The sequence below is a fragment of the Phoca vitulina genome, unplaced genomic scaffold (genome assembly GCF_004348235.1).
Source record: "Phoca vitulina isolate PV1807 unplaced genomic scaffold, GSC_HSeal_1.0 scaffold87, whole genome shotgun sequence".
Classification (NCBI taxonomy): Eukaryota; Metazoa; Chordata; class Mammalia; order Carnivora; family Phocidae; genus Phoca; species Phoca vitulina.
Window position 1 is genome coordinate 3,516,050 of NW_022589790.1, and position 22,642 is coordinate 3,538,691.

At 36.5% G+C, this 22,642-nt stretch overlaps 1 protein-coding gene across 1 annotated transcript; it reads left to right on the plus strand.

The window, feature by feature from the left end:
- Positions 1-9,505: 9,505 nt before the first annotated feature.
- Positions 9,506-10,111, plus strand: LOC116626461 (olfactory receptor 6J1-like). The gene has a single exon (XM_032395783.1). It carries the CDS (start codon positions 9,506-9,508, stop codon positions 10,109-10,111), a length of 606 nt encoding a protein of 201 aa, XP_032251674.1.
- The last annotated feature ends 12,531 nt before the right edge of the window (positions 10,112-22,642 follow it).

Sequence of the window (22,642 nt, forward strand, 5' to 3'; positions counted from 1 at the left end):
GACAGATAAATTTAGAATTTATGTCAGCTAGAAGGGTCAGAATTCAAGGTCTTTAAATTTATGAACATAATTTAGATTACTAAGTGGAGAAGGTGGTAGAGGAGAACATAGATCATGGGAAAAAAATTAAATGGAGTTAGATATCAAAAATTTAAAGAGAATCTTTACAAAGCATTAATGCCATAAAAACATACAATATTGGAAAGTTTAAGCCACTTTGGAAAACAGTGTGGAGGTGCCTCAGAAAATTAAAAGTAGAGCTACCCTATGACCCAGCAATTGCACTACAGGGTATTTACCCCAAAGACACAGATGTAGTGAAAAGAAGGGCCATATGCACCCCAATGTTCATAGCAGCAATGTCTGCAATAGCCAAACTGTGGAAAGAGCCGAGATGCCCTTCAACAGATGAATGGATAAAGAAGATGTGGTCCATATATACAATGGAATATTACTCAGCCATCAGAAAGGATGAATACCCAACTTTTACATCAACATGGATGGGACTGGAGGAGATTATGCTAAGTGAAATAAGTCAAGCAGAGAAAGTCAATTATCATATGGTTTCACTTATTTGTGGAACATAAGGAATAGCATGGAAGACATTAGGAGAAGGAAGGGAAAAATGGGGAGGGGGAATTGGAGTGAGAGATGAACCATGAGACACTATGGACTCTGAGAAACAAACATGGTTTTAGAGGGGAAGGGGTGGGGGTATGGGTTAGCCCTGTGATGGGTATTAAGGAGGGCATGTACTGCATGGAATACTGGGTGTTATACGAAAACAATGGATCGTGGATCACCACATCAAAAACTAATGATGTATTGTATGGTGATTAACATAATAAAATAAAATTTAAAAAAAAGAATAAAAAAATAGGGAGGGGGCCCCTGGGTGGCTCAGTCGGTTGAGTGTCCAGCTCTTGATCTCAGCTCAGGTGTTGATTTCAGGATCCTGAGTTCAAGCAGTGTGGAGCCTATTTTAAAAAATTTTGAAAAATAAAATACAATAAAAATAGGTAGGGAAAAAAAAAAAGAGTAGCATTATACCCCCAAAACAAATGATCCAGTAAAAAAATAATAGGCAGAAGATATGAATGGAAATGTTTCCACAGAAAACATGGAAATGGTAACACTCACATGAAAAGTTGTTAACATCACTCATTATCAGGGAAATACAAATCAAAACAACAATGAAATATCACCTCATACCTGTCAGAATGGCTAAAATTAACAACAGAAGAAACAACAGGTGTTGGCTACGATGTGGAGAAAGGGGAACCCTGTTACACTGTTGGTGGGAAGGCAAAGTGGTGCAGTCACTCTTGAAAACATACGGAGGTTCCTCAAAAAGTTAAAAATAGAACTGCCCTATGACCCAGCAACTGCACTACTAGGTATTTACCCAAAGGAAACAAAAACACTGATTCAAAGGGATCATACAGCCCAATGTTTATAGCAGCACTATCAACAATAGCCAAATTATGGAAAGAGCCCAAATGTCTATCAACTGATGAATGGATAAAGAAGATGTGATATATATATACACAATGGTATATTACACTATATATCTGTATCTATATATCTATATCTATATCTATATCTATCTATATCCACAAAAAGTGAAGTCTTGCCATTTGCAATGAGATGGATGGAGCTACAGAGAACTATGCTAAGGAAGATAACTCAGTCTGAGAAAGACAAATATCATATGATTTCACTCATATGTGGAATTTAAGAAACAAAACAGATGAACATAGAGGAAAAAAGAAAAAAAAGAAAAAGAGAGGGAAACCAGAAAACAGACTCAACTGTAGAGGAAAACCTGAGGGTTGCTGGAGGGGAGGTGGGCAGGGGAATGGGTTAAATGTGTAATGCATATTAAGAAGTACAGTTGTCCAGGTGAGCACAGGATGTTATATGTAAGTGATTAAACACTAAATTCTACACCTGAAACTATTACACTGTACGCTAACTAACTGGGATTTAAATAAAAACTTGGGAAAAAAAAGAACAATATTTCACTAATTAAATCATTCATTATAGGAATAACATCACAAAGATATCAGAATAAGAGATCTTAGCCTCCATTCCCTTATAAAGCTCAACAGTTATACAGCTATGCACAAATAAAAATAGCTCTGAGGGAGCTCAGGGGTCCACTCAAAAAGCTTTATCAACACAGTAAAACAAACGAAAAACTGCAGAGAAAAAATAAGAGGAAGCTTCATTTGGCCCGCATCCTCCCATAACCCAGGCTGGTACTCCTCAATGCCAAGAGGGAATTTTTTGAAAGTAAGTGGGGATAAATGATCATATTCTCCAATCTTTCAGAGCACTGCAGGAATGACCCATGTCAGTTTCACTCCACAGAGAGATTGGAAATGCTGAGACATCTACAGATAAGTAGGAACAAGGAAGAAAAACAGGGGTTACCAGTATACTGTACAGGACCCTAGTGGCCTTGCCCACTGATGGCCTCAGTAACCCTTGCAGATACAGCAGACCCTCATCCCAAGGTTTTATCACTGAGACAGTTGTCATGGATCCTAGGTAGAATACCCCAATGGCGTCTGCTGTTGAGGATACCAATGATTAGCATAACCACCACAGACACCCTACAGATTTTGAGGCCGATTATTCTCCATAGATTTTTTCTTTTTTTTCTTTTATTTTCTTTAATTAATTAATTTATTTATATTTTATTATGTTAGTCACTATACAGTACATCATTAGTTTTTGATGTGGTGATCCACAATCCATTATTTTCGTATAACACCCAGTGCTCCATGCAGTACGTGCCCTCCTTAATACCCATCACCGGGCTAACCCATCCCCCTACCCCCCTCCCCTCTAAAACCCTGTTTGTTTCTCAGAGTCCATAGTGTCTCATGGTTCATCTCTCACTCCGATTTCCCCCCCTTCATTTTTCCCTTCCTTCTCCTAATGTCCTCCATGCTATTCCTTGTTCCACAAATAAGTGAAACCATATGATAATTGACTTTCTCTGCTTGACTTCTTTCACTTAGCATAATCTCCTCCAGTCCCATCCATGTTGATGTAAAAGTTGGGTATTCATCCTTTCTGATGGCTGAGTAATATTCCATTGTATATATGGACCACATCTTCTTTATCCATTCATCTGTTGAAGGACATCTTGGCTCTTTCCACAGTTGGGCTATTGAGGACATTGCTGCTTTGAACATTGGGGTGCATATGGCCCTTCTTTTCACTACATCTGTGTCTTTGGGGTAAATACCCAGGAGTGCAATTGCTGGGTCATAGGGTAGCTCTATTTTTAATTTTCTGAGGCACCTCCACACCGTTTTCTAAAGTGACTGTACGAACTTCATTCCCACCAACAGTGTAAGAGGGTTCCCCTTTCTCCACAACCTCTCCAACATTTGTTATTTCTTTCCCTGTCCATTTTTGCCATTCTAACTGGTGTAAAGTGGTATCTCAATGTGGTTTTGATTTGGATTTCCCTGATGGCTAATGATGATGAACATTTTTTCATGTGTCTGTTAGCCATTTGTATGTCTTCTTCAGAGAAGTGTCTTTTCATGTCTTCCTCCCATTTTTTGACTTGATTATTTGTTTTTTGGGTGTTGAGTTTGAGAAGTTCTTTATAGATCTTGGATACCAGCCCTTTATGTGCAGTGTCATTTGCAAATATCTTCTCCCATTCTGTGGGTTGCCTCTTTGTTTTGTTGACTGTTTCCTCAGAATAAACCTAACCCAAGAGGTAAAGGATCTATACTCCAGGAACTACAGAACACTCATGAAAGAAATTGAAGAAGATACAAAAAGATGGAAGAAACTTCCATGCTCATGGATCAGAAGAATAAACATTGTTAAAATGTCTATGCTACCCAGAGCAATCTATACCTTCCATGCCATCCCGATCAAAATTCCAATGACATTTTTCAAAGTGCTGGAACAAACAATCCTAAAATTTGTATGGAATCAGAGAAGACCCTGAATTGCCAAGGAATTGTTGAAAAAGAAAAAACAAAGCTGGGGGCATCACGTTGTCCGATTTCAAGCTATATTACAAAGCTGTGATCACCAAGACAGCATGGTACTGGCACAAAAACAGACATACAGACCAATGGAACAGAATAGAGAACCTAGATATGGACCCTCAACTCTATGGTCAAATAATCTTCGACAAAGCAGGAAAAAAATATGCAATGGAAAAAAGACAGTCTCTTCAATAAATGGTGCTGGGAAAATTGGACAGCCACATGCAGAAGAATGAAACTCGACCATTCTCTAACACCATTCACAAAGATAAACTCAAAGTGGATGAAAGACCTCAATGTGAGACAGGAATCCATCCAAATCCTAGAGGAGAACATAGGCAGTAACCTCTTCGGCATCGGCAATTTCTTTCAAGATACATCTCCAAAAGCTAGTGAAACAAAAGCAAAAATGGAACTTTTGGGACTTCATCAAGATAAAAAGCTTCTGCACAGCAAAGGAAACAGTCAACAAAACACTTACCTTTCAATAACTTGCTAGCCTCCAAATTCTGTATTCTTTTAGGTAAAGCCTTCATTGTCTCTAATCCACAGTGTACAATTTCATTTATAATGCTCTTTAAGAGAAAGTAATGATTCTTATTACAGATTTTGCTAATGTCCATGAAAAACAGCCAATACTGTAAATTTCCCATATTCATTTATCATTCATTCATTCAAGCACTCACAATATACTTTCAACTACTTACTATATGCCACTGTACTGAATGTTAAAATATCCAAGGTGAACAAAGTATCCATTCTGAATAATTTCACAAAGCATATGAGAAAGGCATAGTTATACTTGCATTGTAGACTAAGTGCAGAGTGTGTATATATTTATCATCTGCAGAGGACCCTAGAAGTCAGGGAAGGTAATTATATTTGCAGCCAGAGAGCACAAAAATAACGGACTCCCATATTAGGCTTTAAAACTTCTATTTCATTTTACCTAAAGGAGAAAGGGGCAGAAAGGCATTTGTGGGAGAAGAAATTACATTTACAAATCTAACAATGTTGAAAGAAAATATTATTTTTAGATCAGGAAAATAATCCCTGCCAAAACAAGAATACAATGTACATTTAGAAATAATTGGAAATAAAAGTTGAAAAAAATGTGGAAATAAAATAGTGTAAGATCCAATATACACACAAGCAGGCCCACCAGAAATACATAAGGGAACATAAGGGAAATGAAAAAAAAAAATGTCCTTTCCCTGGAAACAGAAAAAAAACACACAAATAATAAAATAGACTCATAAATTTTGAGAGTCCCATCCTCACACACACACAGACTTATTTTGAGTGTCCAGTGGATCTTGCCCCTGGCCAGGGCTCTTTTTTCAGTGAACATCCTCTTCATCAATATTCTACCCTTCCTGCATGTAGGCTTCTAGTCAAGTAATCAGATTCTCTTTGGTGCATAAATCTTTCATATTTATTAGACAGACACATTGTGGGGAAATCACGTTTGCACTTAAACCGGGGTCATCCACTGAAAAGAAACAAAAACAAAATAACATTCTGTTTGAACAGAACAAAATAGCACACATGTCCCTGATATCAGAGGACACCTTATTTAGATAACAATATTTTACCTAAAAAGTTTTAGCCAAGTTTGCACAGAAAACAATTACTTTTATTTGAAATACATCATCCTTTTAGTCTTAAAAGTCCTCTGGGAAAGCAAAGTTTTCTCTGCATATTGGAGTCTCAGAGGAACAGACTCATTAAAAAGTTTCAGGAGCACAGAGAGTGAAAACATGGCTCTTCCCCACCCAGCCATGCTCCCCGTGGGCAGGTGGGCTGTGGAGGTGCTTTCAAAACCATGTCAGCCTCTGAAACTATTCCTGTGGAAGGTTTGGGTCTGTGGAATTGTCCTGTATTACGTTGTCATCACAAGGGGTGGGACTGAGCATTTTTTATGGAACCCTAGTTCCTGAGCCCAAGAGCTCAGTGTCAAAAGGAAAAAAGTGGCACAAAGATGGGAATTTCTTCTGCTTTTCCTTCATCTAAATCATTTTTTATTGGGCGGGGGGCACTTCTTGTAAGACAGGATGATGGGGTGATAGAGGAAGAAGTTTTCTGTGTTGGAAAGAAGATGGGGGACTTCCTAAAGGTATTCCCTGTTTTAAAGTTTGTCCAGGAAGAACAAATGCACCCACATTTAACATTTTACATTTGTTTGAAACTGAGATGCTAGGGAAGTTAGAAGAACATTGTATGATTAGATCTTAATTTGGCATTTTGTTGTAAGAAAGTCAGGATTGATTCAATTTAGTGAGAAATAAACTTCCATACTCTCACACATTTTTCTTTGGGATTTCAAACATTGCTTCATTTCTAAAGTATCTACTTTGCCTCATTAGTTTCCTGAACCCCAACCCAAACATTCAATGTCTAGGTTTACTTCACGATACATTCCTCAAATAGCTGTTCCAACTTTTATAGCAATCTTATTTCTTATCTATTCTGAGAGAGCTCCTCCCTCTCTCTCTCTTCATTGATCTCTCCCTCCCTCTGTCCCTCCGTCTCTCTCTCTGTCTCTCCCTCCCTCGCCTTCTGTCTCTCTCTGTCCCCCTCCCTCCCTCCCTCTCTCCCTCTCCTTCCTTCTCTCTCCCTTGCTCCCTCTCATCTCTATTTCTGATATCAATGCATGTTGTCTGAAATTAGATTATCAAGAACACTGCCTCACTTGTTGCTGCCACTAAAAATATTAAGTGACATTTTAATGTGTCACTTCGGTCTCCTGTCTACTTAACATTTCTTTGTAATGCTCACTGTATTACGTATCTTGACAATCAGTTCTTAAAAGGAATTTAACATCGAGGATTACAGAAAAAGTATGCCCCATTTTATGTTTTAAGATTTTATTTATTTATTTGAGAACGAGCCAGAGGAGGAGCAGAGGTAGAGGGAGAAGCAGAGTCCCCGCTGAGCAGGGAGCTGGATCCTGGGATCATGACCTGAGGGGACACTTAACCAACTGAGCCACCCAGGCGCCCACGTATGCCCCGTTTGAACATCACTTGTCAGTTAAGTTTCTTACCTTACAGCTACTCTACAGAATTAAATAAAAATAATTATAGGGGCATTTATAAAATTTGGGGTATTTATCTTAAATGGTTTTGCTCTGTCTAAATAATAGTATACTAGCTAATACTGCGAAATCATACTTAGTGTATTGCCTAAAAATAGACTCTTTAAAAATTAGAGATTATATTTTAAATATTTTAACCATTCCTGAACTAAAATCGAATCCTACCTTTTAGTTGTAATTGAATCTTAGTTATGAATAATTTTTCAGTATTGATTCCAATTAGGGGATTTGTTCTGTCGTTCCATTCATAATATTACAGACATTTCCTATAATTTATTTCTGATTACTTTATTTTAATAATACTCATATAATAGATTCTTTAATTCTCTCGGAAACATATAGAAAATATTGTGTCAAGTTCTCTTACTACCATGTTATTTTCATTTCTGCTTCTATTTCTAAAAGTTGTCTGCCTTGAATTTGATGTGATCTCTCATATCAAATAGTTTCATGATATTTTGATCTGTTTTTTTCTAATTTTGTGTCCCTTGCTTTGATAAAGATTTTTCTACCATTAATATTACAACACATATTTCAGTTTTTCACACGTATTTCCTAAAACATTTATACCAATGCTTATATTTTTTACATCTTGAGCCATTTTATGTTGTGTGTGTTTCTGACAAACTGTATTGGGTTTACATTACAGTCCTAGAGGTATAACAGTACTAGGGAATATATTAATATTTATTGGTACAATTATTATTGTTAAGATATGATTATTATTTTCAAAATGTTTTTTGTGGGTTTTTTTTTTTTGTTTACTTTGTTATTGCAAAAGACGATTATGTTTATCTTTATCCCAGTTTTTTTTGTGTGCGTATGTGTGTGTGGAGGAAGTCAATTTTGATAACTCTGATTTCTGTCAAAGTTATATTGTCTCCCTCTCGGTATACTATTGTGCTTATTTTTTATATGATCATTTCTAAACTTGAGGATTCTTTGTGTACTTCTTCTGCCAAATTATTGTAAGTTATTTTTTTTCTTTTCTGTAACTAATTCAGACACAAACCTTTAATCATTACCTTGTCCCATCAAATATAATATTTCAAAAACATAATTAAAAATTACCAACAGTTTTGTAAATATTAACACATTATTTGTATAATTTTTTACACTACAAAATTTTCAAGAACAGATTCATTTCAACAGAATTTAGTACGGTGCAATGAAAAATAAAGGCTACGAAGGAAGGATGAGTTGAAATCTATAAAGATAATTAGAAGTTAAATAAAAAACTTTAAAAAAGTAATATTAAGTATACAAGGGAGGATAAGCTAATTTGCTTATTTTTCCACCTTAACTGGCAATTGGAGGGCTAGATCTCAGGTGGGAAAATCTGGCTGCCGTGAATGCCCACTGCCCATTGTGGCTCTCAAACTAACTGCACTACTGACTTGGGAGCTAGAGTCAGTGCCCTCCATGTGCCCTTTCAACATCCAGACAGACCAGATCCTATAAGACAAACACTGGAAATAAATTGCTTTTATATTTACATGTACCAACTAAATCTTTCATTGGTGTATTTTATCAGAACACTTACATGACAAAGTTCTTATTGAGAAAACATATAGTTGTAATTACATATTTGACATACCTCTGCAAAGATTTATGGAATATAAAAAGGAAAGAAGCTGGATTTTTTTAAAAGATTTTATTTATTTATTTATGAGATAGAAATAGAAATAGATAGATGATAGATAGATAGACGATAGATAGATAGGGCATAAGAGCAGGGGGAGGGGCAGGCAGAGGGAGAAACAGACTCCCTGCTGAGCAGGGAGCCTGATGCGGATGCAGGACTGGATCCCAGGAGCCGACTGAGCCACCCAGGTATCCCAAGAAGCTGGATTTTTGAAGGATATGTTATACCCAATCATAATATCAAATATCTTGATCAATTTTGCTAGGAAAAAAAGTTGTTAAAATAACTTATTTTAAATTTCTCCTAAATTTCTAAATTTAATGAATGATTCACCATACTTTTTTTTTTTTCTCTGCTATCACTCTCTTTACAGTAAAAAGAGACATAAACATGGAAAGAGGCAATTGGACATTGGTGACCAAATTTATTCTTGTGGGGATACCAACCACCAGAGCCCTTGGGGGCCTCCTGTTCTTGATTTTTTTTATTGGCCTATTTGGTGACAGTCCTTGGAAACACCCTCATCATTACCCTAATTCTCCTGGATTACAGGCTTCACTCACCCATGTATTTCTTCCTCAGCAATCTCTCTTTCAGTGAAGTATTAACCACCCCCTGTGCTGTTCCCAAGATGCTGGCAGGCTTCCTGTCAGAAAGAGCATTTCATTTGGTGGATGCTTCACCCAGTCCTATTTCTACTTCCTCTCCGGATGCACTGAGTTTATCCTTTTTGCAGTCATGTCCTATGATCGCTATGTGGCCATTTGCAGCCCCCTTCAGTACCCTGTGATTATGACCAGCTCACTCTGTGTGCGTCTTGTTATCCTCTCATGGGTGGGTGGCTTTCTCCTCATTCTCCCATCCACTGTCCTTAAGGCTGGGCTGCCATACTGTGGCCCCAATGTGATCGATCACTTTTTCTGTGACAGTGACCCCCTTCTCCACTTGGCCTGTGCTGACATCCATGTCATTGAACTCTTGGACTTCCTCAGCTCACTTGTCCTGCTCCTCAGCTCCCTCTCCCTCACCTTGGTCTCCTGTGTTTACATCATCTCCACCATTCTGAAGATACCCTCAGGGCAAGGTCAACACAAAGCCTTTGCCACCTGTGCCTCTCACTTCACTGTGGTCTCCATGGGCTATGGGATTTCCATTTTTGTCTATGTCCGACCCTCCCAGAAGAGCAGCCTGCATCTTAATAAGATCCTCTTTATCCTCTCTAGTGTCATCACACCACTCCTGAATCCCTTCATCTTCAGTCTACAGAATGAAACCATGAAAGATGCACTGAAGGACAGCTTGGTCAAGGGCCAGAACTTCCTCAAGAGGATGAAGGCCAAGTGACATGATCTTTGAGAATCATCTTACTCCTTGGATCCCCAGCTTCATCAATGATTCCAGCAATGTCCCATGATGTATATAGATTAACGATAGTGTAAGTTATGAAAGTATTTTGACTTCATAATAAAATATACTCGTTTCCTGTGCATGTTAGATTTTGAAGATTTTATTTCAATACTTAAAATTTTCATTTGTAGGTGGTAATAAAGATAACGGTGGGTAGGAATAATAGAAGTAGTATTCACTAAAAACTCAATTTCAGATATCACTTGGTTGGAAATGCATATATTATATATAATAGATATAGAAAATAAAAGTTTTAGAACACTTTTACACCCAAAACACACGCATATACAGGAATTCAACCTTGGAATAGGATTTAAATGTTTTAATGGGCTGAAAGTTTAACTTACATTGGAATAACATGCACATTAGTAATTTTGCTTTATTATTCATTTCAGTTCAATTTTATTTATGTAATTTCTATTTAGATTAAAAGCTTCTAAAAAATTACTTAAAGATGTATATATTCCACAGTTTCTTCTAGTACAAGTATTTTATAATTTAATGTTACTGTTAGGAAAATCTACTACATTTACATTGAGGGAAGGACTACATGATAGATGGTAAGGAGCCAATGCATGGAAAGAGCAAGTAACAGATAGGGATTTATCATGGACAAAGAGTGGAACATACTTTGCATAATCCAGGAAATAATCATTTGACAACTGGCAATATTATAAATTCTGCTTTTGAACAAATGATGCTCACATAAGCTGCTGATTAGAGATAGAAGAGAAATGGGAAATTGATCAGAAAGAGAGATTTGTATGAATCATCTGAACTAAAAAATAGAGGGAAACAAAGAAAGAAAGACGAGTAGCACCACAATTTGACATGCTTCATTCTATGTGTATTTATAGTTCCAGAGTAGAAAAAGGTGAACTATGGGGAAAAAAAGTATGAAGAAATAAGGCTTAAATAATCCCCAATTCAGATTTTAAAAGGGGCAGATTTCCACAAAGGAAAAAAAAAAAGGATAGGAAAACTCAAACAAGATCTTTATAAAATTAACAACATCTAGGCACATGCTAGTCCAAAGGGTATATTGAATATGGAGCAAAACAACAAAAAGTCACTGAGTTTCCATCAAAATTTGGTAGACAGATGACAACAGAAAGACATGTTTCAAGGGCTGAAAAAATAAAAACAAATGAAAAACAAAGACAAACTCTGGAATTCAAACATCCATGTCCTTCACGAATTATGACAAAATAAGACTTTCCTGATTAAAATAAAATAAACAACAACAAAAAAAAGCAGAAATAATTGATCACCAGCATATGTAGATGACAGGAATGTTAAAAGATATCTTCAGGCTGATGGGAAATTATTCCAAATGGGAATTTGGATTCATTAAGTTGAGCAAAATCCCCAGAAATGGTTAATAAGCTAACAAATATGAAAGATTTTGCCTTTTGTTCATCATGTCATTTAAAAAACAAGTATAAACATAAAAAGCATAAAATTATCTAATGTGCAATGACAGAATTAATGTATATGATAAAAGTTGACTAATGATTATTATATTTGTAGAATAGGAAATAGGACAAGGAAGTGTAAGCAGGTTTTAGGAAGTGGAACCTAGAAATCTCATGGTGGTTTTGGAGGGAAGAGGCAAGGAAGAAATATGGAGTGTACAGTGACACCATGTAGAAGAAATGACAGGGAACACTAAAAGAACGTGTCATTAAAAAATAAAAATAGAAAGTAAAATAATGTGTCATTAACAAACAAACAAACAAAAGACAGGGAAGGATAAACTGAGGAACAATAGCAGTAACAATCAGGATGAAAGGAAAATAAGTAATCAGGTAGATTCAAAGCCTGAAACAGAAATTTAATCAAATAGGAATGGACTTCAAGCACCAAACACCAAATAAAGGCAGAGATTGTCAGTCGGATAAAAAAGAACTTGATTCACACAGTCTTCAAAAGACGCACTCTAAAGAAAGAGGCACACTAAAGAAAGTGAAGTATAGAATAAAGAAGCTATTCTATGGGCATAGTAAGCAAAGGGATAATGGAATAACCAGTGATATTAACCAAATACATTTCAAGGTGAAGATTATTGCAAGAGGTAATCAAGAGTATTACATGATGGGAAAAGGAGACAGTTTCGAGAAAGTAATAATATTCCAAATTATGTAACAATGTAACAGAGCATCCAGTTCATAAAGCCAAAATTTGTAGAATTTCAAGGAAAGCTCACTGACCCACAATCCTAGTCAGAATTTTTAATATGTTCTCTCTCAGTGATTGATAAACACTAAGTAATTATCAGTAAAAATATCAGTAAGTATATAAAATTTCTAAATACTATCAAACAATCTGATCCAATTAAACATTAAAACAACACACTATCTTCAGAACAGACACTCTATTCATAGAGAAGGAAAAAATTGTCCTGTGCCCTTTTAGCATCTCTGGCTGGTCCTAAGAATTAACTTGACATAAACCAGATTAACAGGAGAAAAGCATACAAGTTTCACTGAATTTTTACCACACATGAGCGCCTTCACAAGACAATAATTCTCAGTGTAGTTCGAAAGAAAGAAATCATATGAAGCATATGTCCTAATATTGGAGTTAAATTAGAATTCAATAAATCACCAAAGAATTTGGAATTAAGTAAACATTTCTAAATAAGGTTTGGGTGTAAGAAAAAATAAAAAACATCATAGAAAATACCTTGAATGCATTTTTTTTTTTATTGACAACAAAAGCACAAGACATCTGTGGCATGTTTCTAAAGTAGGACTTCATGGTGAAATTATAACTTCAAATGCCTTCATCAGAGTAACAGACTGAAAATAAATTATGCAAATTTCCACGTAATATACCCGGAAGAGCATACTTTACCAAAAGTAGGTAACAGAAAACAATAATACAGATAAATACTGAAATCAAAAGGAGAAATTGGAGGACAGATGTAATATATTGAAAAAACTGAAAACAATAAAGAAAGAAAAAAGAAGTCAATAATAAAATAATTGAGATACAAAACCCAATGGATAAGATTCACTTCAATCTCAACCAAATTCAAGCATAATTTTTGGAAAAAATAATAAGCTAATTATAAAAATGTATATAAAAACAGAATTAAGAATAATGGAGAATCTTGGAAAATTTTTAAATGAAATCTCTCGGATTTAAAAGATTTACACTATCTTATATTAAGGTTTACTCTATAGCTCCAGTAAGGAAACATTGTAGATTTGGTGTTAAGTGTAACTAGATAATCAAAGCAGAATAAAAGGTGCGGAAATAGACCTATGTCTTCTTGTATAGTCTTACCCTTTATATATAGACATAAATTATTTTTTTGCACGTGAAATGCAGTAGAGATGAGATGTTCTTCAATAAGTTTGCTTAAATATTTTTGTCCGTGATATATTTTTTTCCTATACCTTTCCTAAATTTTTCCCAGCTTTACTGAAATATCATTGATATACCTTCGTAACTTTAAGGTATATGCCATGATGACCTGGTAAACATATATTGTGAAATGATTACTATAATAAGGTTAGCTGACACCTCTATTCCCTCAAATAATTACCATTTTTTTTATAGCAATAACATTTAAAAATTTAAAAGTTTAAAAAAAAATTTTATTTATTCATTTGAGAGAGAGAGAGCACAGCAGGGTTGAGGGACAGAGGGAGAGGCAGACTCCCCACTGAGCTGGGAGCCCGATGTGGGACTCGATCCCAGGACTGGGATCATGACCTGAGCCGAAGGCAGTCGCTTAACAAACTGAGCCACCCAGGTGCCCCTTAAAGTCAACTTTTAAAACAACTTTCACATATATGATACAGTATTGTTAATTATAGTCACCATGCTACACATTTGATGTCAGGACCTGAGGCCTCTTACAGGTGGAAGTATGTGTCATGTGACCAACATCTGCCTCTTTTCCACATTCCCAGACCCTGGCAGCCGACATTCTAATCTGGTTTTTTGACTTTAGATTTTTTTGGACTCCACATATAAGTGAGACCATGTAACATTTGTTTTCGTCTGTCTGACTTTTTCACTTTTCATAATGCACTAAATAATAATTAATGTTGTAAATGGCAGGATTCCCTCTTGTTTATGACTGAATAATATTCTGTTATGTATTTATATACCACATTTTCTTTATCCACTTAACTATCAGTGGAAACATAGGTTGTTTCCATAACTTGGCTGTTGTGATTAATGCCCCAGTACAGATATCTCTTAATGATTTTATTTCTTTGGATATATAACCATAAATGAGATTACTGAGTTACATGCTAGTTTCTATGTTTAGTTTTTTCTTAGACTCTGCACAATGTTTTCCTTAGTGAATATAACAACTTACTTTCCCACCAACATTGCACAGTTTCCTTTTTCTCCACATCCTAGCCAACACTTGTTAGCTCTTGTCTTTTGAATAGTAGCTATTCTAACAGGCAAAAAGTGATATTTCACTGTGGTTTTGGTAACATTTCCCTAATGATTAGTGTTTGGAGTCTAGGCCCAGGGGTTGGACTGGTCTGAGGTAGGCTGGGGTTTCTGGCCATGGGACCTGGCCTGATTCTGGGATAGGTTGAAAGCATGGGTCTGTGGTATTTGGCTTGGCACTGGGTTCAGCTAGAGGCCTAGTTTGCAGCTGCCTAGCTGGAATCTGGGTTAGCAGGGACTGATTTGGAGCTAGCAAACACAGGAACCACTTGGGCTGCAGGAGCTGGCCAATGCCAGGTGGTCCAGGAACATGAGTTCATGGATGGTAGCTGCCTATGGATCATGAGAGCTGTCTGAGGCTGCAGGAGCCTCATGCCCTCACAGGAGCTGGTATGCGCTGTGATGAACCAGAGGCTTGGGTTAGCAGGAAACTTCAGAGGGCCACCTAGGACCATGGGGTTCATACTGGTGCTGGAGTCAGCTGTGGTGAAGTCAGGCAGTCACTTTCTCTCCTCCCTTGGGGAAGGGGTTGCTGTTCTGCCCTGGGCTACCCAGGTAGGGGGGGAAGAATGATAGAGGTAATGGGAATCTACCTTTCCTACCTTCATTAATGTATCTTTTCTGATTTCGGTGCTTCATCCGGGAGCTGGAATTCCTCACCTGGAATTCTTGGCTCTTGTGAAAGTATTTTTAGGTATAGATAGTTCTTCAAAAAGATGTTTCAAGGTTAAGGGGCAATGAGTTTTAAAAATTTCTGAGCCACGTTTTTGTTAATGTCACTTCTTCCTCATGATGCATTGATTAGTATCTTTCCCCATTAAATTGTCTTCCCCCATTTGTCAGAGATCACTGTTTAAGAATGTGCAGGTCTGGGCGCCTGGGTGGCTCAGTTGGTTAAGCGACTGCCTTCGGCTCAGGTCATGATCCTGGAGTCCTGGGATCGAGTCCCGCATCGGGCTCCCTGCTCAGCAGGGAGTCTCCTTCTCCTTCTGACCCTCCCCCCTCTCATGCTCTCTCTATCTCATTCTCTCTCTCAAATAAATAAATAAAATCTTTAAAAAAAAAGAATGTGCAGGTCTATTTCCGCACCTTTTATTCTGCTTTGATTATCTAGTTACACTTAGCACCAAATCCACAATGTTTCCTTACTGGAGCTATAGAGTAAACCTTAATATAAGATAGTGTAAATCTTCTAAATCTGAGAGATTTCATTTAAAATTTTTTCCAAGATTCTCCATTATTCTTAATTCTGCTTTTTATGTACATTTTTATAAGTAGCTTATTAATTTTTCCAAAAATTATGCTTGAATTTGGTTGAGATTGAAGTAAATCTTATCCATTGGGTTTTGTATCTCAATTATTTTATTGTTGACTTCTTTTTTTCTTTCTTTATTGTTTTCAGTTTTTTCAATATATCACATTTGTCCTCCAACTTCTCATTTTGTCCACAGATTTTTTAAATATTTTATTCAAATTCAGGTTAGTTAACAGATAGTGTATTATTAATTTCAGGGGTAGAATTTAGTGATTCATCACTTGCACATAACACCCAGAGCTCATTACATCAAGTGCCCTCCTTAATGCCCATCATCCAGTTACCCCAACCCCACCCTCCCCTCCAGCACCCCTCAGCTTGTTCCCTATAGTTGAAAGTCTTATGGTTTGTCTCCCTCTGTCCTTATTTTATTTTTCCTTCCCTTCCCCTATGTTCATCTGTTTTGCTTCTTAAATTTCACATGCGTGAAATCATATGGATTATCTTTCTCTGATTGACTTTTCTCGTTTAGCATAATATACTCTAGTTCTATCCACCCTGTTACAAATAACAAGACTTCATTCTTTTTTATGGCTGAGTAATATTCCATTACATATCTATATCTATCATCTATCCATCTCACATCTTCTTATCCATTCATCAGTCGATGGACACCTGGGTTGTTTCCATATTTTTGCTATTGTGGACTTTGCGGCTATAAACATTGGGGTGCATGTGCCCCTTCAAGTCATTATGCATGTATCCTTTGGATAAATACCTAGTAGTGCAATTGGGGGATCATAGGGTAGCTCTATTTTTAACTTTTTGAGGAACCTCCATACTGTTTTCCAGAGTGGCTGCACCAGTTTTCATTCCACCCAACAGTGTAGGAGGGTTCCCCTTTCTCCGCATCCTCGCCAACATCTGTTGTTTCCTGACTTGTTAATTTTAGCCATTCTGACTGGTGTGAGGTGGTATCTCATTGAGGTTTTGATTTGGATTTCCCTGATGGTGAGTGATGTTGAGCATTTTTTCATGCGTTTGTTAGCCATTTGTATGTCATCTTCAATTTTTTTGTTTTTCTGGGTGTTGAGTTTGATAAGTTCTTTATACATTTTATTTTTTTAGGATTTATTTATTTATTTATTTATTTATTTATTTATTTATTTATTTGACAGAGAGAGAGCACAAGCAGGGGAAGTGAGAGAGGGAGAAGCAGGCTGCCTTGCTGAGCAGGGATTCCAATGCGGGGCTCGATCCCAGGACCCTGAGATCATGAGCTGAGCTGAAGACAGCTGCTTAACTGACTGAGCCACCCAGGCACCCCAGTTCTTTATAGATTTTAGATATTAGCCCTTTATCTGATATGTCACTTGCAAATATCTTCTCCCATTCTATAGGTTGCCTTTTAGTTTTGTTGATTGTTTCCTTTGCTGTACAGAAGCTTTTTATCTTGAAGTCCCAATATTTCATTTATGCTTTTGTTTCCCTTGCCTCCAGCAATGTATCCAGTTAGAAGTTGCTGCATCTGAGTTCAAAGAGATTGCTGCCTGTGTTCTCCTCTAGGATTCTGATGGTTTTCTGCCTCACATTTAGGTCTTCTACCCATTTTTAATTAATTTTTGTTTATGGTGTAAGAAAGTGGTCCAGTTTCATTCTTCTGTATGTTACTGCCCAATTTCCCCAACAACATTCATTGAAGAGACTGTTGTTGTTTTTTCGTTTGTTTGTTTGTTTTTCCCATTGGATATTCTTTCCTGCTTTGTCGAAGATTAGTTGACCATATAGTTGAGGGTCCATGTCTGGGCTCTCTATTCTGTTCCACTGAGCTATGTGTCTGCTTTTATGCCAGTACACACTATCTTAATGATTACAGTTTGTAATACAGCTTGAAATCCAGAATTATGATGTATCCAGCTTTTGTTTTCTTTTTCAACATCACTTTGGCTATTCAGGGTCTTTACTGGTTCCATACAAATTTTAGAATTGTTTATTCTAGCTCTGTGAAAAATGCTGGTGTTATTTTGGTAGAGATTGCTTTAAATGTATAGATTGCTTTGGGTAGCATAGACATTTTAACAGTTTTTTTTCCAATCCATGATCATGGAGTGTTTTTCCATTTCTTTGCATCTTCCTCAGTTTCTTTAGTAAGTGTTCTATAGTTTTTAGAATACAGATCTTTAGCCTCCTTGGTTAGGCTTATTCCAAGGTATCTTATGTTTTTTTGGTGCAATTGTAAATGGGATAAATTCATTGATTTCTCCTTCTGTTTCTTCATTATTGGTGTATATAAATGTAAATGACTTTTGTGCATTGATTTTCTATCCTGTGACTTTGCTGATTTCCTATATCAGTTCTAGCAGTTTTTTGATAGAGTCTTTCTGGTTTTCTACATAGAGTATCATGTCCTCTGTGAAGAGTGAAAGATTGACTTCCTCCTTGCTGATTTGGATGTCTTTTATTTCTTTTTGTTGTCTAATTGCTGAGGATAGGGCTTCCAGTACTATGTTGAACAACAGTGGTGAGGGCGGACATCCCTGTCATGTTCCTGATCTTAGGGGAAAATCTCTCAGTTTTTCCCCATTGAGGATGATATTCGCTGTGGGTCTTTCATATATTGCCTTTATTATGTTGAGATATGTTCCTTCTGTCCCTACTTTCTTGAGAGTTTTTATCAAGAAAGGATGGTGTAGTTTGTCAAATGCTTTTTCTGAATCTATTGAGAGGATTATATGATTCTTATCCTTTCTTTTATTAATGTGGTATATCATGTTGATTGATTTGCAGATGTTGAACCACCCTTGCAGCTCAAAAATAAATCCCACTTGGTCACGGTGATTTTAATATACTGTCGGATCTGATTAGCTAGTATCTTGTTGATAATTATTGCATCCACATTCATTAGGGATATTGGTTTGTAATTCTCCTCGTTAGTGGGGTCTTTGGTTTCGGGATCAAGGTAATGCTGGCCTCATATGAGTTTGGAAGTTTTCCTTCCACTTCTATTTTTTGCAAATATCTTCTCAGTTTCAGAAGAATAGGTATTAATTCTTTAAATCTCTGGTAGAATTCTCCTGGGAAGCCATCTGGCCCTGAACTCTTGTTTGTTGGGAGATTTTTGATTACTGTTTCAATTTCTTCACTGGTTCTGGGTCTGTTCGGGTTTCCTATTTCTTCCTGTTTCAGTTTTGGTAGTTTATATGTTTCTAGGAATTTATCCATTTCTTCCAGATTGTCCATAGATTTAAATTTATATCAATTAACACTACCATTTACTTTGAGGTTTATTTACCTATTGAATTGAAGATTTCTGTTAGTTTTCTGTAGATTAGTTTTACCCTATTACCATTTCATAGAAATCTTCCTGGCATCTATTTTATGCTAAAAATGTTAAATCAATGGATAATAAGAAAAAGTTATATTTCTTAAATTGAAAGCCATAAATTATTTTTTTTTCTTTTTAATGGCATTCAACTCAGTTTAGATAGTTTTTGTAGTGACAAATTTTTATCTTATTGCTTGAAAATTTGGCCAAAAATTCTAAAGGTTGTTGTAGTTAATGGGATAGATTAATGGTGCCCTGAAAACAACAATGAAAATAATTCTGTGCTCTGTACAAAATGCCTTAAATTGCTGAGCTCTCTGATTGCCAATGGAATATTCTTTTAAAAAGGGTATCACCTTGGGGCGCCTGGGTGGCTCAGTAGTTAAGTGTCTGCCTTCGGCTCAGGTCATGATCCCAGGGTCCTGGTATCGAGCCCCGCATTGGGCTCTCTTCTCCGCGGGAAGCCTGCTTCTCTCTCTCCCACTCCCCCTGCTTGCGTTCCCTCTCTCACTGTGTACCTCTCTGTCAAATAAATAAATAAAATCTTTAAAAAAAGGATATCACTGGGGCGCCTGGGTGGCTCAGTCATTAAGCGTCTGCCTTTGGCTCAGGTCATGATCCCAGGGTCCTGGGATTGAGCCCCGCATTGGGCTCCCTGCTCAGCGGGAAGCCTGCTCCTCCCTCTCCCACTCCCCCTGCTTGTGTTCCCTCTCTCGCTGTGTCTCTCTCTGTCAAATAAATAAAATCTTTAAAAAAAAAAAAAAGGATATCACCTTTTCACAAACAAATCTGAGTCACTTGTATATCATCAATTAAATCCCAAGAGAGATACACACTCTAATTCATTCCCTGCAATTCACAAAACTAGGTATACTCTTATTTATTTTTATCAGAAACTTTATAAATGTCATAATTGTAAGGCAAGAAATATTTTGTTTTCTCCTACTTTTCTAAAGGTGAAAAATTGTGAAAAAATAGATACTCAGAACTCCTTTAGGCCACTGTGCATGTTTAGATTTCCATGACCTAAGGACACCATGGAAATACGTGTTCACATTGAAATAAATTTTATTTTACATAATCTTGTTGATAGTCATCTGTTTTAATGGAAGAGGAACACAGGCCAAAACATTTGATACCCTCCCTTGAATTGACCCTGGTCTGGAAATACTTCCATATATGAAACTTTTGCTCTGAAATTAATATAGTGCTAAGAATTCTTTTTTTTAAATCTCCACTTTAAGTTTTTTCCTTGTTGAGATAATAAAGTTAACAGATTTCATCAAAGATAACAGATTATAGTTCTCATGTATGAGCAGACTTTATGAGAAAAATATATTTATTTGTTTAGCTTTATTAATCTGAAGATAACTAGCTCCTCTCAGTGTCCTTTTTGAAACTCTTTACATGTTACTACATTGCACTAAGTAAATTATATTCTCACTTGGAATTTATCACCTCTGGCCAAAACAAAGAAACAAACAAATAAACAAACTGAAAAACTTATAATGGTATTTTCCTAAATTTCTCAGTTCTGCTTAATGCAATAGATATATATATTAAGTGTTAGTGTTTATGATATGATATATATTTTTTTATTTTTATGGTTGAAAAATGAAAAAAAAATGGCCCTGAATTTTTGACAACTCTCTTTTCTGAAATTCTACATGCTCCTTTAAAGTTTGTGAAAGTAGGGCGCCTGGGTGGCTGAGTCATTAAGTGTCTGCCTTCGGCTCAGGTCATGATCCCAGGGATCGAGCCCCGCATCGGGCTCCCTGCTCCGCAGGAAGCCTCCTTCTCCCTCTCCCACTCCACCTGATTGTGTTCCCTCTCTCACTGTGTCTCTCTCTGTCAAATAAATAAATAAAATCTTAAAAAAAAAAAGTTTGTGAAAGTAAACTTTGAAAGTCTAATGTACAGTAGAGTTGTGAAATTTGAGTATGAGATAAATGAGGTCATGAATAAAAAATAGCATCATGAAAGGATAATTGCTATGTAGTTATTAAGAATTAGAAGGAAATTAATGATAGATGGTGAGAGATGGTAACCACAGTTGTGGTGAATACTGTGTAATGTATAGAACTATCAAATCACTATGTTATACACCTGAACCGAATATAAAATTGTATGTCAACTATACTTCAATAGTATGACTTAAAAAAATTCAAAGAGAGATTACATAAAATTAGAAAGTCTCTGGCTATTACTTTATGAGATTTTGTAGAACCAATGTATCCATGTAATCATACCATACAACCTCCACTCAATATTTTAAGTGTAGGTCAGTTCCTTCAGCTTGGGAAGAGGTGGGAGAAATTATCTGTCTCTTTTTTAAGTCACACACATATGGACTTGATTTTCTTTTTCCTCTAGAATGTTTTAGTGGTTGGATCATTGCTGAACTGATAGAAAAAACTTGGTATTGTTCTAAATAATCATATATATGCCCAATGAAATTCCAAAAAAATTGTCATTCTAATTCAAGCTATATTTATAATTAGGGGTGCATTTTGTGGTGTGACAAGTTTGGTACGTTTTATTATTTCCACATGGCACCATTTTTACATTTTTGTTTTTCATCAAGATATACTGATTACAATGGCAAAACGGGGCCTGAGGATTACAGTACCATCATCGAATTGGTTCTTGTGGGATTTTCAAGTTGCCCAGAGATGGGATCCTCCTCTTTTATTTCTCTCTGCTCTACCTGGTGAAACTCTTTGGAAACACATAGATTATCGCCTTAGTCATTCTGAACTCCATTCAGCAGACACCCATGTATTTCTTCATCTCTATTGCTTTTCTTAACCTATTTTTAGCATATTTGTTGTCCCAAAGGTTTTCTTCAATTTTGTTGCAAGCAAGAAAGTCATTATTTCTGCTTTGCCCAGAAGGAGGCAACTGAGTGCTTTCTTCTTGCATGGATGACTTTAATTGCTATGTGGTCGTTTGTTACCCACAGAGATACCTGCTCATCATGAATGGGTCTGTGTTGTGGCACCGGCTCTGGGGGCCAAGACCATCAGTATTTTGCCTCAGTGGTGCCTCTCTACTTCACAATCCTCCTACTTTGTGGTCCATATGTTCTTGACTAGATTTTCTGTGAATTGCTATTCCTCACACATGTTCTGTGCTGTTGCATCCCCACAGCAGACCAGGACTGTTCTAGGAGGGACTAGAACAATGCTATTCCCCTTCCTCCACATTATACTCTCTTACATTTGTTTCCTGGTGACTATGATGAACATAGATCCAGCTAAGGGAAACCAGCAGCACCAGCAACACAGACCTCCACGTGTACTATCCCAATAAGGATATTGTGGTGATGATATATTATGGAACAAGCTTGACCAGGAACATGAAGCCCAAATCTTTCTATTCAGCAGTGAGACAAACTAATCTTATTCTATTTGGTCATCAACCCTATGTTGAATCTTTTCATTTATAGCTGGAGAAACAAGTTATT